Raw genomic sequence first — 16550 nt, forward strand, 5'->3', positions numbered from 1 at the left:
TCCAACATCAACAATTTATCATCTGTAAACTGTTCGCGTTCACTGACCTCTTGGCGCACATCAATCCTACTTTCTAAAACTATTTGCGCCTTCAGAATCTTGCTCAGTAGACAATGTTTACAGCAAAGATTCTGTCTGATATTCAAATAAATATTCCACAATGTACACAGACCATGATATTGATTTTGTGCTCCTAATTTGCTAAGGCTCTAATTTAAAGAATTACTGGGTTTTATCACTATCCAATGGTTGGCAGAAGGGGAAATGGTTAGAGAAAACAGTTGGGTAATGGATTGTTGTGGATTTAACAAAAGTGTATTGCATTTATATGGCGCCTATCATGTCCTTGCATCCCAAAGCGCTATACAGCTACTTAAGTACTTTTTTGAAGTGTAAGAAATGCGGTACCCAGTTTGCATACAGTAAGGTCCCACAAACAGCAATCTTATAATGACCAAATAATCAGTTTCACAATGTTGGTTGAGGATAAATATTGGCAGTGACACCAAGGAAAACTTGCCCCTTTTTCAAAATAGTGCCATGGGATCTTTTACTGCAGATCAGCACTGTAGTGAAATGTTAGCTTAGATTTTATGCTCAAGTTTTTAGAGTGGGACTTGAACCCACAACATTCTGACCCAGAGGTGAGTGTGCTACCATTTAGCAAGCACAGAATAAGTGAATTAATTCAAACATACTGATAGTGTACGTAGCGACAGTTTAATTAAAATATCCAGAATAAAGTTTATTTCTCGTTCGCTTCAACTATATGGCAACTAATTAAAATTCTGAAATTAGAGACAAATTAATTTTAAATGTAACTTGAAGTTATGAGAAGCTTGATTTTAGTCATTTTGTGAACCTTTTTCCCTCTCTGCTATTTGTTCTCACTGATAGAAAATAACTTGTTGTGGGCATCAATAATGTTTGTTATGAACAATGATACAATGTAAATTAAGACATGTTCTAATTAAAATATGTTTTCTGTTGTAGAAATCACAGCACAATCAGATGCTAGTGAAATACGTCCAGACTGGAAGCCTACGTTCCTCAGCAATGAAGAGTTTACTCAGCTGATGTTAGAGGTGTGTTATTGTGTGCAGTATTTGTCAAGTACAAACATGATGCGTTTGCTTTGTTACTCAATTCCCCCTCATCGCAGAAGCACCTTTAGTATGCAGTTCATCTTTTCCCAGGATTAATGACGATGATCCTTTATCGGTAGCTAGGAGACAGGAGGGAGTTGTGTGGAGAAATATTTTTGTTCGGTGCTGTAGTACTGGTATGTAGCTAAAAATAACTGTAACAAGGTCAAGTGTTTTATAATAAGTAGGAGTGTTATGCCATGTAACAAACAACATTATAAGAGCCACTGGTTTACTGTGATGAAATGTGTGAAATCCTGTTTGCACTGCACTGCCTTCTGGGACTTATAGGAGTGGTTTGGAGATGAAATACAAAAACTCTGCTCTCTGTCTCTGTCTCTGTGTCTCTCTCTCCTTTTCTTTTACTGACTCCCATTCATTTTTTGCTTGCTCGTGGGCTCTCATTCTATCACTGTCTTGCTCTCCCTCTCTCATGCTCTTTCTTGCTCTGATCTCTCTCTTCCCCCATCTTGTTATATTATCCAACACAGGTATTACTGTTGCTTGTTGCAGAATTACTCGGGTGTTGTTCAAGCAAAGTGACCCAGAGTTATGACAGATTTGTGACACAGAAAGCAAGTATGATAATAGGAAGTGAACTGTTTGGAAAAAAAAAAAAATACTTTTAATACATATATATAAATTCAAAATGTTTAGAATCGACATGCTCATATACAAGCTAAATACAATAAAAGACCTTTATATGCCCAGTTCATTAGCTGATTTATGTTATTACCTGCTTATATTGTCATTTTAAATATGTCGATTATAATAAATCTAAGCAGATCATCCCCATCTATTTCACTGCAGTTTATATTAACTGTGCAATCCAGTTAAGAATACCAACTCCGAAATTATGTGTAAATGTTTGGCGGGGGGATTCTTGTGTGTCTGCTCCCTATCACAGAATTGTTATAGTGCAGAAGGAGGCCATTCAGCCCATTGTGTGTGCACCAGCTTTCTGAAAGAGCAACTCCCTGAGTTCCATTCCCCTGCCTTCTCCCCATAATCCTGCACATTCTTCTTTTGCCTATAACTGTCTAATTCCCTTTTGAATGCTTCAATTGAGCCTGCCTCCACCACATTCTCAGGCAGCGCATTCCAGACCTTAACCATGTGCTGCGTGAAAAAGTTTTTCCTCATGTCACTTTTGCTTTGCTTACCAAGTACTTTAAATCTGTGCCCTCTCGTTCTCGATCGTTTCATGAGTGGGAACAGCTACTCTCTATCTGCACTGTCCAGACCCCTCATGATTTTGAATACCTCTATCAAATCACCTCTCAGCCTTTTCTTCAAGGAAAACCGTCCTAACTTCTCCATTCTATCTTCATAACTGAAATTTCTCATCCTTGGAACCATTCTTGTGACTCTTTTCTGTACTCTCTCCAATGCTGTCATGTCTTTCCTCAAGTGCAGCGCCCAGAATTGGATGCAATATTCAACTGAGGCCGAACTAGTGTCTTATACAAGTTCAACATAACTTCCTTGCTCTTGTACTCTATGTCCCTATTAATAAAGCCCAGGATACTGTATGCTTTATTAACTGCTCTCTCAATCTGTCCTGCCACCTTCAATGACTTATGCACATATACACCTAGGTCCCTCTGCTCCTGCACCCCCTTTAGAATTGTACCCTTTATTCTATATTGTCTCTCCATGTTCTTCCTACCAAAATGAATCACTTCACATTTCTCTGCATTGAACTTCATCTGCCACCTGTCTGCCCATTCCACCAACTTGTCTATGTCCTTTTGAAATTCTACACTACCCTCCTCACAGTTCACAATGCTTTGCATCATCTGCAAACTTTGAAATTGTGCCCTGTACACCAAGGTGTAGGTTATTAATATATATCAGGAAAAGCAAGGGTCCCAGTACTGATCCCCGGGGAACTCCACTACAAACCTTCCTCCAGCCTGAAAAACATCCATTAACCACTACTCTTTGTTTCCTATCACTCAGCCAATTTCTTATCCATGTTGCTACCGTCCCTTTTATTCCATGAGCTACAGGTTTGCTCACAAGTCTGTTGTGTGGCACTATATCAAACGCCTTTTGAAAGTCCATGTACACCTCATCGACAGCATTGCCCTCATCAACCCTCTCTGTTACCTCCTTCAAAAACTCCAGCAAGTTAGTTAAACATGATTTTCTCTTAAGAAATCCATGCTGGCTTTTCTTAATTAACTTACATTTGTCCATGTGACTCTTAATTTTGTCCCAAATTATTTTTTCTAGAAGTTTCCCCACCACTGAAGTTAAACTGACTTGCTTGTAGTTGCTGGGCTTATCTTTACACCCCTTTTTGAACAAGGGTGTAACGTTTGCAATTCTCCAGCCCTCTGGCACCACCCCTGAGACTAAGGAAGACTGAAAAGTTATGGCCTGTGCCTCTGCGATTTCTATCCTCACTTCCCTCAGTATCCTTGGATGCATCTCATCCAGCCCTGGTGCTTTATTCACTTTAAGTACAGACAACCTATCTAATACTTCCTCTTTATCAATTTTAAACCCTTCTACTGTCTGACCTCCCTCCTCTTTCACCATTGCCTGGGTTGCATTTTCTTCCTTGGTAACGACAGATGCAAAGTATTCATTTAATACCTCAGCTATGCTCTCTGCCTCCATGTGTAAATCCCCTTTCTGGTCCCTAATCGGCCCCACTCCTCCTTTTACCACCCTTTTGCTATTTATATACCTATAGAAAACTTTGGGATTCCCTTTAATGCTAGCTGCCAGTCTCTTTTCATGCTCTCTCTTTGCTTCTCTTATTTGCTAATTGTAATGTTGCTGAAAGTTTAGAAAGCATAGTGATTCAGCAAGTGCTTGCCATCTTTTAGAAGCTGGACTTTCTAGTAAGTAACTTTAAAAAAAAAACAAGTCTCTCAATCACGAGCACTCAACTTCGAAAAGGCTGGAAAATACTCTGTTCTGACTTTACAACTATTAGTAATAACCTTCTGGGCTGCATTCAATATAATAGTGCTGGATACAAAAAATGTATTTGCATTTATATATTCTAACAGCTCCAGGTAAATCTGTCGTATCTCAGTTGTTTGCCAGTGTCACACTTTGTGCTTAAAAAAAACAAGCTTCTACTTTAGAGTTGAGATGGTGGGCCTGCAAAAAGTAGTCTTGGGCCAGAAGTTAAAGCTACCACCATTAATTCACCTTAGTGATGGACCTCTAATTGTTAATGGACTGTATAGGTGAATTGAATCTTAGGCATTTGGACTTGAGAACAGTCTTTATAGCATCTGTCATCTTTGCCCTCCTAAAGAGTAATTCTTAATCGAAAGAGTTTTTACATTGGTGCTTGTTTAGTTTGGGTCTCAGAACAGTGTCTGTATATGGCTCCCCAAATTTACATTGCTAAAATAGTTTCCTTATCTCGGTGCAGAATCATAGTCCCAATTTTTGAAACTAAGCACGTGTCAGTGTCAAATCGCCTAGAATCATAAATGTGTGTAATGAATAAGAAAGTGTAATTATTTATATTCTAGGTTTTGTTTTTGTTCAAATGGAAGCATGTCTCTAGCCAACATTTATGTCATTTTTTGGAAAGTTCAGTTATGTATATATGATTCTGGTTATTTATGTGATTTATTGTGGTTACTTAATACAGTTTTGCATTTCGCATTTAGAATTGAGTTGCAATTGAAAAAGTGCTTCTATGCTGAAAAGACAAGTGGCTGTGTAGAGGGAGGCGTGGCTAGCAGACCAAAGCCACATTGTTGGCTCCTGCAGTGCTCTGCACTTGTATGCTGTCATGTGTGGGAGAGCTCTGCTCACTAGCATCTACATGCTGATTATATTTTACTGTGGAGAGCTGATATTAACAACACTAACAATTAAGTAAAGTTTATTTTGTAAAGTTCTATTGCAGCAACCCAAATGGTGTGAAATTTTCTGTTCTACTTTAAGAAAGCGTGTGTTCATCTGAGTTCTAATCTCTCAAGCACCCTTTCTTCATTGCAGGCATTAGATGGATTTTTTATAGCAGTAACAACTGATGGAAGCATAATACATGTTTCAGAAAATGTGACTCCCTTACTTGAACATTTACCAGTAAGTATGTTTTCAAGTTGATTGGTAATAGTGTGCACAGTGGGTTTATTAAATTTTGACTCTTCTGCTCCAGTTAAAAAATATATTGGTTAAAATGATGCACATTTTATTTACAGCTACCAAAAAGGTCCTAAATATTTAGCTTGCTTAATGAGGAGAATATTTAGACTACACAGTAATAATTTATAGAAATGAAAGTATGGCTGCATAACTTGGCTACTTGGCACTGTTTTTCAGCACTATGGGTGTAATTTTGTCTCTAAAATGGTGTTGGTGGGCATATAAATTCCTGGTGCTCGCTGCATCAGATGACCATTTTGGTGAAGATGTTCGCATGCATCCTGACTTCAAGGATTCTGCACAAAGTACTTGCTCCCAGACACAGGTGCAGTGGTTTGCATCCCCTTTGGTCAACACAATGACAGGGAGAATGAGCAGAGGTGAAGCAGGCGGAGCAAGCATGCAGCTTTGTGAGGTTTACTTCGCTAAGGACGTCCTCGTTGAAATTTGCCACCTACTGCAGCCACAACTACAGCCTCAGCAGGGCGAGGATGGCATTGCCACTGGATGTGTAGGTGACTGTGGCTGTGAACATTTATGCATCTGGCTCCTTCCACCCTGTAGCAGACGATGGGCTGGACTTTAAGATCGGTGGTGAGCTCAAAAAATGGCGGCCCGCCTGTGTGGGCCACACGCCAAAGAGCCACCACAGTCTCCTGTGCGGCGGCTCATTTAAATGGCTGGGGCGGCTCACCCGCCGCAACCCCTCCCAATCACGTGGAGGGAGCGGGTTGTCCGTTGCCAGCAAGGGCGTCAGCTGCCTGTGCGCAGACACTGGCGCTATTTTTAAAGGGCAGCCAGACCTGCCGGCAGATTTAAATTTTTAAAGAGGTATGCCTCAAAAATTAAGTAAATTTATAACGCCACTTTCCCACTATCCCAATAACAATTGCAGTAAATATTTGCCTACCCCAAAACAATTACCTTTTACATCTGACCTTCACCACCCCCCCAAGCTGCACAAAGTTTAAAGGTCACCCCTTTCCACCATCCCTTGCACCCATTACGTTTATTTGACCCTGTTTTCCACACCCTGGTGGACTAAAAATCTGACATCCTCCCCCCTCCCCACCAGAGTGGTGTCACGTTTTCCCAGATGGGGATTTGAAGGCGCAGGAGCCTTGCTGCCACCGGGAGGATCAGGCCGGGACCTCACAGCATTGAAGTCCATGGCGAGCCTCGTCCGGAGCCATCTTCAGTCCCACCCCTGCCACAGAACCCAACGCCTGGGGGAGAACAAAATCCAGCCTGATATTTGTGACTTCTCCCAGTTTGCTAACCACTCTTGCATAAAGGAGGTCACTGTATTTCAAGAGAGCTGAATACATTTTATTCTCTCTTGGAATAGTGAAGCAGGTGGAGTGAGCACAGAGTTTTGTGAGGATTGCAGGCTTCCCCATTGAATGCATACACATCACTTTGCGGGCTCTACATGTCAACTCTGAAATGTACTGCAACTGAAAGAGATTCCACTCATTCAACCTTCAGCTGGTGTGCGACCATACACAGCATATGCAGATCGATGTCAGGTATCCTGGCAGCAGTCATGATGCCTTCATTCTGTGGCAGGCTATGTACAACCTGTATTTGAGCCACCATGACAAACCAGAGAGTGGCTACTGGTTAACAAGGGCCATCTGCGAAGACACGTCTTTTTTTTAATTTCATGGGATGTGGGTGTCGCTGGCCAGGCCAGCATTTATTGCCCTAGAATGGAGTGGCCATTTCAGAGGATGTTTAAGAGTCAACCACATTGCTGTAGATCTGGAGTCACATGTAGGCCAGACCAGGTAAGGAAGGCAGATTTCCTTCCCTAAAGGACATTAGTGAACCAGATAGGATTTTACAACAATTGACAATGGTTTCATAGTCACCATTACACTAGCTTTTTTAATTCCAGATTTGTTAATTGAATTCAAATTTCACCATCTGTCCTGGTGGGATTTGAACCGATGTTCCTAGAGCATTAGCCTGGGCCTCTGGTTCCTAGTCCAATGACATTACCACTATGTCACCACCTCCTCCTAATATGATTTTAGTGTGCAATTCATGACGTGGGCAACATACATATAACAAAAGCCATGTTAGAGTCATAGAGTTATACAGCACAGAAACAGGCCCTTCGGCCCATCGTGTCTGTGCCGGCCATCAAACACCTAACTATTCTAATCCCATTTTCCAGCACTTGGCCCGTAGCCTTGTATGCTATGGCGTTTCAAGTGCTCATCTAAATACTTCTTAAATGTTGTGAGGATTCCTGCCTCTACCACCTCTTCAGGCAGTGATTTCCAGATTCCAACCACCCTCTGGGTGAAAAAATCTTTCCTCAAATCCCCTCTAAACCTCCTGCACCTTACCTTAAATCTACGCTCCCTGGTTATTGACCCCTCCGCTAAAGGAAAAAGTTTCTTCCTATCTAACCTATCAATGCCCCTCATAATTTTGTCTACTTCACTCATATCTCCCCTCAGCCTTCTCTTCTCTAAGGAAAACATCCCCAGCCTTTTCAGTCTCTCTTCATAGCTGAAATGCTCCAGCCCAGGCAACATCCTGGTGAATCTCCTCTGCACCCTCTCCAGTGCAATTCCTATAGTGTGGTGCCCAGAACTGTACACAGTACTCCAGCTGTGGCCTAGCTAGCATTTTATACAGCTCCATCATAACCTCCCTGCTCTTATATTCTGTGCCTCGGCTAATGAAGGCAAGTATCCCATATGCTTTCCTCGCCACCTTTTCTACCTGTGCTGCTGCCTTCAGTGATCTGTGGACAAGTACACCAAGGTCCCTCTGACACTCTGTACTTCCTAGGGTCCTGCCATCCATTGTATATTCCCTTGCCTTGTTAGTCCTCCCAGAATGCATCACCTCACACTTCTCAGGATTAAATTCCATTTGCCGCAGCTTCGCCCATCTATATCGTCCTGTAATCTAAGGCTTTCCTCCTCACTATTTATGACACCACCAATTTTCGTATCATCTGTGAACTTACTGATCATACCTTCTATATTCATGTCTAAATCATAATGTACACTACAAACAGCAAGGGTCCCAGCACCGATTCCTTCAGTACACCACTGGTGACAGGCTTCCACTCGCAAGAACAACCCTCCACCATTACCATCTGCCTCCTGCCACTTTGCCAAATTGCTCTGGATCCCATGGGCTCTTACCTTCTTGACTGGTCTCCCCTGCGGAACCTTATCAAAAGCCTTATTGAAGTCCATATCGACTACATCAACTGCACATTTAGTCACCGCCTCAAAAAATTCAATCAAGTTAGAATTAGAATTAGAACATTACAGCGCAGTACAGACACGATCTCCCCCTGACAAAGCCAGGCTGACTATCCCTGATTAATCCCTGCCTGTCCAAGTGGAGATTAATCCTGTCCCTCAATTTTTTCCAATATTTTCCCTACCACTGATGTTAGACTCACCGGCCTATAATTACCTGGTTTATCCCTGCTACCCTTCTTAAATAATGGTACCACATTCGCTGTCCTCCAGTCTTCTGGTACCTCTCCTGTGGCCAGAGGGGATTTGAAAATTTGTGTCCTTGCCTCACATAACAGCCTGGGATACATCTCATCTGGGCCTGGGGATTTATCCACTTGTAAGCCCACTAAAACAGCTAATACTTCCTCCCTTTCAATGCAATATGTTCAAGTATATCACAATCCCCCTCCCTGATCTCTACACCTACATCGTCCTTCTCCATAGTGAACACAGATGAAAAGTAATCATTTAAAACCTCACCTATGTCCTCCGGCTCCACACACAGATTGCCACTTTGGTCCCTAATGGGCCCTACTCTTTCCCTGGTTATCCTCTTGCCCTTAACATACTTGTAAAATGCCTTAGGATTTTCCTTTATCTTGACCGCCAGTGTTTTTTCATGTCCCCCCTTCGCTCTCCTAATTACTTTTTTAAGTACCCCCCTACACTTTCTATACTCCTCTAATGCCTCCATTTTTTTCAGTGCTCTGAATCTGCCATAAGCCTTTTTTTATTGATCCAATCCTCTGTATCCCTTGACATCCAGGGTTCCCTGGACTTGTTCGTCCTACGCATCACCTTAATGGGTACACGTTGGCTCTGAACTCTTACTATTTCCTGTTTGAATGACTCCCACTGATCTGATGTCGACTTTCCTACAAATAGCTGTTCCCAGTCCACTTTGGCCAGATCCTGTTTTATCATCTTAAAATCGGCCTTCTCCCAATTCAGTACGTTTATTTTCGCTCCATCTTTGTCCTTTTCCATAACTACCTTAAATCTTAGAGTTATGATCACTATCCCCAAAATGTTTCCCCACTGACCCTTCTACCACTTGTCTGGCTTCATTCCTTAGGATCAGGTCCAGTACTGCCCCTTCTCTTGTAGGACTTTCTACGTACTGGCTCAAAAAGCTCTCCTGTATGCATTTTAAGAATTCCACCCCCTTTAAGCCTTTAGCACTAAGACTATTCCAGTTGATATTGGGGAAGTTGAAATCCCCTACTATTATTACCCTATTATTTTTACACCTTTCTGAGATTTGCCTACATATCTGCTCCTCTATCTCTCCCTGACTGTTTGGCAGCCTGTAGTACATTCCCAGCCAAGTGATGGCCCCCTGTTTGTTTTTACGTTCTACCCATATGGCCTCATTTGAGGAACCTTCTAAGATATCATCCCTCCTTACTGCAGTAATGGACCCCTTTATCAACAGTGCAGTGCCACCTCCTCTTTTACCCCCTCCCCTGTCATTCCTGAAGATTCTATACCCTGGAATATTGAGCTGCCAGTCCTGCCCCTCCCTCAACTATGTCGCTATGATAGCAATGATATCATAATGCCATGTGCTAATCAATGCCCTCAATTCATCTGCCTGACTAGTAAGACTCCTTGCATTAAAATAGATGCAATCCAGCATTGCATTTTTCACTTGTGCCTTAACAGATCTATATTTGCTCTGCCTTCTAGACTGGCTCATTTTCTATACTTGACCGTGCATTACCCCCTACTGTAACTCCACTCTGTATCCTATCCCCCTGCCAAATTAGTTTAAATCCCCCCCCCAACAGCACTAGCAAACCTCCCAGCAAGAATGTTGGTACCTTTCCGGTTCAGGTGCAACCCGTCCGACTTGTACAGGTCCCACCTTAGCCAGAAACAGACCCAGTGATCCAGGAAACTAAAGCCCTCCCTCCTGCACCACCTCCTCAGCCATGCATTCATCTGCTCTATCCTCCTATTCCTATAGTCACTAGCACGTGGCACTGGGAGTAATCCAGAGATTACAACCTTTTGAGGTCCTGCTTTTTAATCTGCTACCTAGCTCCCTAAATTCTTGTTGTAGGACCTCATCCCTCTTTCTACCTATGTCATTGGTACCAATGTGTACCACGACCTCTGACTTGTTCACCCTCTCGCTTCAGAATGTCCTGCAGCCACTCTGAGACATCCTTGACCCTAACACCAGGGAGGCAACATACCATCCTGGAGTCTGATTTGCAGCCACAAAAACGCCTGTCTGTTCCCCTTACGATTGAATCCCCTATCAGTATGGCTCTCCCACTCTTTTTCACCCCCTCCTGTGCAGCAGAGCCATCCGTGGTGCCACGAACTTGGCTGTTGCTGCTTTCCCCTGAGAGGCCATCCCCCATAACAGTTTCCAAAGCAGTATATCTGTTTGAGAGAGGGATGACCATAGGGGACCCCTGCACTACCTGCCTGTGCCTACTACTGCTCCTGGTGGTCACCCATCCCTTTTCTGCCTCTGCAGCCATTACATGTGGTGTGACCACCTCGCTAAACGTGCTATCCACGATGTCCTCAGCATCACAGATGCTCCACAGTGAGTCCATCCGCAGCTCCAGCTGCGCAATGCAGTCAGCTAGTAGCTGCAGCTGGACACACTTCCTGCACACACGGTCGCCAGAGACACTGGAAGTGTCCCTGATTTCCCACATAGTGCAGGAGGAGCATGCCACGGGGCTGAGCTCTCCTGCCATGACTTAGTCTTAGATTAAGCTCCTTAGTTACTCCCTTTAATTTAGAGTACTAATTACATAGGGACCTTATTCTACTCCAAACACTACCTGCTACAATCTAAATTTCCTATCTTTACTTTTACTTCAGCTATTGAAAGTTGTAAAAAAGGGTAGAAATATTCACCTGTTCCTACTTACCAATCAGCTGCCTCCCCTTGCAACGCATCACTTTCTGAACTGTGATGTCAGTCCTGAAACTCTCCCGCTGTCCCTGTGAGAGTCTGTAAGAGTATGCCTCTTTTAAACTGCTGGAACTCCCACTCGCCGGTGCCTGTCCGCTCGCAGGTTCGCTCGGTCTCACTCTGTCCCTGGTGTCTCGTAGCCGTTTTTAAACTGCTGGAACTCCTGCTCGCCGGTGCCTGTCCCCTTGCAGGTTCGCTCAGTCTCCACACAAAATGTGATAGAGGAGACCATTGTGGTGCTTAAATAATGCTTCTGTCTGGACTTCTCTGGAGGATCCCTACAGTACATGGCAGAGTATGTGCTGACGTTTCTCTTGATCTGCTACATGCTGCACAACCTCTCCATCATGAGGGCACAGCCCTTACCACCAGCTGTATGACAACAATGAGAGGAGGAGGTAACCAACACAGCCCATTTCTGCCCAGGCTGTCTGTGAGTGACTTATCCCACTGTGGTACCAGTCCCAATTTGCCTTACACCAACAGTTCCACAACCTTAGCTTCCCTTTGTTGCTGACCATTACAGTGTCCTCTTGGACACAATACAGAAATGACAGCTGTCGCAAAACAAAACACTAAAACAAGATTGAAAATGAAACTAGACCTAATCACCCTGTGCATTCCGTTAGTTGCACGTCTTCTCTGCGCCTTTGCCTACCCTAGTGCTCCTATGCAGTGCTACTTGCAGTAGATTGCTGCAGTGCTGCAGCATGACTGGTGGAAGGCTGCTGACTTTCAGTAGGGGAGACTGGACAACCTCAAGCAGCTCTCGTTCTAGAGAGCCAGGCTTTGGACTGCACCATCAAGGCATAGGCGGCAGCAGTCAGGGCTGGCCAGCTGATGGGCAACAAAAAGTGCACTGGTGGATTGACAGTGGTGGAAGGATGATTGCTGTCAGCCTAAGAGAGGACAGCAGGTTTGCACACGGTGCCAGTGCTACACCCCGAGGGTGGTATCTCAGCAATCCTAGTAATCTGTTGGAGGACAGATTGTTGGACAGCTGTGACATCCTGCACGCCCCTGTGAACACTGGTATCCACAGTCAAGATGACAGCAGTCTGACCTTGCATGAGAGCTGTCTGAGCTTGCGTGGCAGTAACTAGATGTTGGGTTCTGCTTGTACTACAGTGGGAGCTGAGACATCTTGGTTGGGTCCACAAGTGTGCTAATTGAGTTGGTCACCACTTTCACTCTGTAAAGGATGGGCTCTAAACTCTGGACAAAGCCCTGTGCTTAGTTGGTGCCAGACTCCCTCAAAGTTCCTTGACAGTGACCACAGGCTTCCTAGCAGGCGCGTCAATGTACCAATCATTTCATTGGGCATACCCATCAACTTTCTTCAGCAGACTGCCCCAGCAAAGTCCTCTTCTGAATCCTCTGCAGCAGAGCTTGTGTGTGACTTTGCCCTCCGAGCTGGTACCTGTGCTACTCTTCTCACCCAGCCCTAGCTGCAGACAATTGGAGCTTGGTGTCTCACCACGTGCAGATCCTGCCTCGAAGCTATCCTCTAAAGTACACGCAGTGTCAGTATCTGAGCTGGTGGCTGTGAGTGATGGTATTTCTTCTTCATTGTTTACCTGCTCTTTCAATTCCTCCTCCACCACTACTGCCAGGCATGTTGCAGTTCTTAGTTATCTAAAAGGAAAAAGGCAGAAGGATGGGGTTGTAGTGAGGGGAGAGGGAGAAACAAGAGGTGTATGCTTATGCTATCTGCAGCTTGTAAATCAGAAGAGATTGTAAGGTGAGAGGGAAGAGAGATGTGAGAAGGAGGATTAGGTCTGAGGAGGCGCTAGGGGGAGGCGGTGGCGTAGTGGTACTGTCATTGGACTAGTAATCCAGATGCCTAGGCTAATGCTCTGGGGATATGGGTGCGAATCCACGGCAAATGGTGAAATTTGAATTCAATTAATAAATCTGGAATTAAAAGCTAGTCTAATGGTGACCATGAAATCATTGACCATTGTTTACAAAAAAGATCTGGTTCACTAATGTCCTGTAGGGAAGGAAATCTGCTGTTCTTGCCTGGTCTGGTCTACATGTGACCCACAGCAATGTGGTTGACTCTTACATGCCCTCTGAAATGGTCTAGCAAACTATTCAGTGATATCAAACTTCTACAAAGTGTAAGAAAAGGAATGAAACTGGATGGACTACCCGGCATCGACCTAGGCACTGGAAACGGCAATGGCAAACCCAGCCCTGTCGATCTTGCAGAGTCCTCCTTACTAACATCAGGGGGCTTGTGCCAAAGTTGGGAGAGCTATCCCACAGACTAGTCAAGCAACAGCCTGAAATCTTCATACACACCTAATCATACCTTACAGACATTGTCCCTGACACCACCATTACCATTCCTGGGTAAGTCCTTTCCCACCGGCAGGACAGACTCACCAGAGGTGGCGGCACAGTGGGGTATATAGTCGAGAGGGAGTTGCCCTGCGAGTCTCAACATTGATTCCGGACCCCGTGAAGTCTCATGGTCAAACATGGGCAAGGAAACCTCCTGCTGATTACCACCTACCGCCCGCCCCCCCTCCCCTCGGCTGATAAATCAATGCTTCTCCATGTTGAACATCAATTGGAAGAAGCACAGGGTAGCAAAGGCACAATATGTAATCTGGGTGGGGGACTTCAATGTCCATCACCAAGAGTGGCTTGGTAGCACCACTGCTGACTGAGTCTTAAAGGACATAGCTGCTAGACTGGGTCTGAGGCAGGTTTTTTTTTATTCATTAATGGGATGTGGGCGTCGCTGGCTAGGCCAGCATTTATTGCCCATCCCTAATTGCCCTTGAGAAGGTGCTGGTGAGCTGCCTTCTTGAACTGCTGCAGTCCATGTGGGGTAGGTACACCCACAGTGCTGTTGGGAAGGGAGTTCCAGGATTTTGACCCAGCGACAGTGAAGGAACAGTGATTTCGTTCCGAGTCAGGATGGTGTGTGACAAGGAGGGGAATTTGCAGGTGGTGGTGTTCCCATGTATTTGCTGCCCTTGTCCTTCTAGTTGGTAGAGGTCGCAGGTTTGGAAGGTGCTATCTAAGGAGCCTTGGTGCATTGCTGCAGTGCATCTTGTAGATGGTACACACTGCTGCCACTGTGCGTGAGGGAAAAACCTACTTGACCTCGACCTCACCAATCTACCTGTCGCAGATGTATCTATGGCAGTATTGATGTGAGCGACCACCACATAGTCCTTGTGGAGATGAAGTCCCGTATTCACATTGAAGATACCCACCATCATGTTGTGTGCCACTACCACCGTGCTAAATGGGATAGATTTCGAACCGATCTAGCAACTCAAAGCTGGGCATCCATGAGGCGCTGTGGGCCATCAGCAGCAGCAGAATTGTATTCAACCACAATCTGTAAGCTCATGGCCTGGCATATCCCCCATGCTATCATTACCATTAAGCCAGGGGACCAACCTGGTTAAATGAAGAATGCAGGAGGGCATGCCAGGAGCAGCACCAGGCATCCATTAAAAAGAGGTGTCAACCTGCTGAAGCTACAACACAGGACTACTTGCATGCCGAACAGCAGAAGCAGCATGCTATAGACAGGGCTAAGTGATCCCACAACCAACGGATAAGATCTAAGCTCCGCAGTCCTACCACATCCAGTCGTGAATGATGTGGACAATTAAACAACGAACTGGAGGAGGTGGCTCCACAAATATCCCCATCCTCAACGATAGGGGATTCCAGCACATCAGTGCAAAAGATGAGACTGAAGCATTTGCATCCATCTTCAGCCAGAAGTGCTGAGTGGATGATCCATTTCAAACTCCACCTGAGGTCTCCAGCATCACAGATACCAACCTTCAGCCAATCCAATTCACTCCATGTGATCTCAAGAAATAGCTGAAGGCACTGGATACTGCAAAGGCTATGGGCCCTGACAACATTCTGGCAATAGCACTGAAGATTTGTACTCCAGAACTAGCCGTGCTTCTAGCCAGGCTGTTCCAGTATAGCTACAACACTGGCACATACCCAGCAATGTGGAAAATTGCCCCCAAGTGTGTCCTGTACACAAAAAGCAGGACAAATCCAACCTTGCCAATTACCACCCCATCAGTCTACTCTCGATCATCAGCAAAGTGATGGAAGGGGTTGTCGACAGTGCTATCAAGCAGCACTTACTCATCAATAACCTGCTCACTGACGCTCAGTTTGGGTACTGCCAGGGCCACACTGCTCCTGACCTCATTACAGTCTTGGTCCAAACATGGGCAAAAGAGCTGAACTCCAGAGGTGAGGTGAGATTGACTGCCCTTGACATCAAGGCAGCATTTGACGGAGTATGGCATCAAGGAGCCCTAGTAAAAATAGAGTGAATGGAAATTAGGGGGGGGAACTCTCCGCTGATTGGAGTCATACCTAGCACAAAGGAAGATGGTTGTGGTTGTTGGAGGTCAATCACCTCAGTCCCAGGACATCACTGCAGAAGTTCCTCGGTAGTGTCCGAGGCCCAACCATCTTCAGCTGCTTCATCAAAGACTTTCCATCATAAGGTCAGAAGTGGGGATATTAGTTGATGATTGCAGAGTGTTCACCATTTGCGACTCCTCAGATAATGAAGCAGCCCGTGTCCAGATGCAGCAAGACCTGGGCAACATCCAGACTTGGGCGCATAAGTGGCAAGTAACATTCGTGCCACACAAGTACCAGGCAATCACCATCTCAAACAAGAGAGAATCTAACCATCTCCCCTTGATGTTCAATGACATTACCATCACTGAATCTCCCACTATCAACATCCTGGGGGTTACCATTGACCAGAAACTGAACTGGACCAGCCACATAAACACTGGCCTCAAGAGCAGGTCAGAGGCTGGGAATGCTGCAGCAAGTAACTCCTCTCCTGCCTCCCCAGTGCCTGTCCACCATCTACAAGGCACAAATCAGGAGTGTGATGGAATATTCTCCACTTGCCTGGATGGGTACAGCTTCAACAACACTCTAGAAGATTGACACCATCCAGGACAAAGCAGCCCCTTGATTGGCACCCCTTTCACAAACATTCACTGCCTTCATCACTGACGCACAGTGGTAGCAGCATGT

The 16550-nt window shown here is 44.9% G+C and overlaps 1 protein-coding gene across 6 annotated transcripts in view; it reads left to right on the forward strand.

Annotated features, from left to right (window-relative positions):
• The window catches only part of clocka (clock circadian regulator a), a 280411-nt gene that overhangs the window by 93675 nt on the left and 170186 nt on the right, over positions 1-16550 (forward strand). For all 6 annotated transcript variants that reach the window (XM_068035102.1, XM_068035091.1, XM_068035120.1 and 3 more), the window contains 2 exons: positions 994-1085; positions 5124-5213. In XM_068035102.1, the coding sequence (XP_067891203.1) occupies positions 994-1085; positions 5124-5213 (182 nt within the window). The remainder of the gene's footprint in view (positions 1-993; positions 1086-5123; positions 5214-16550) is intronic.

This window comes from Heterodontus francisci, chromosome 1, assembly GCF_036365525.1.
Source record: "Heterodontus francisci isolate sHetFra1 chromosome 1, sHetFra1.hap1, whole genome shotgun sequence".
Lineage (NCBI taxonomy): Eukaryota > Metazoa > Chordata > Chondrichthyes > Heterodontiformes > Heterodontidae > Heterodontus > Heterodontus francisci.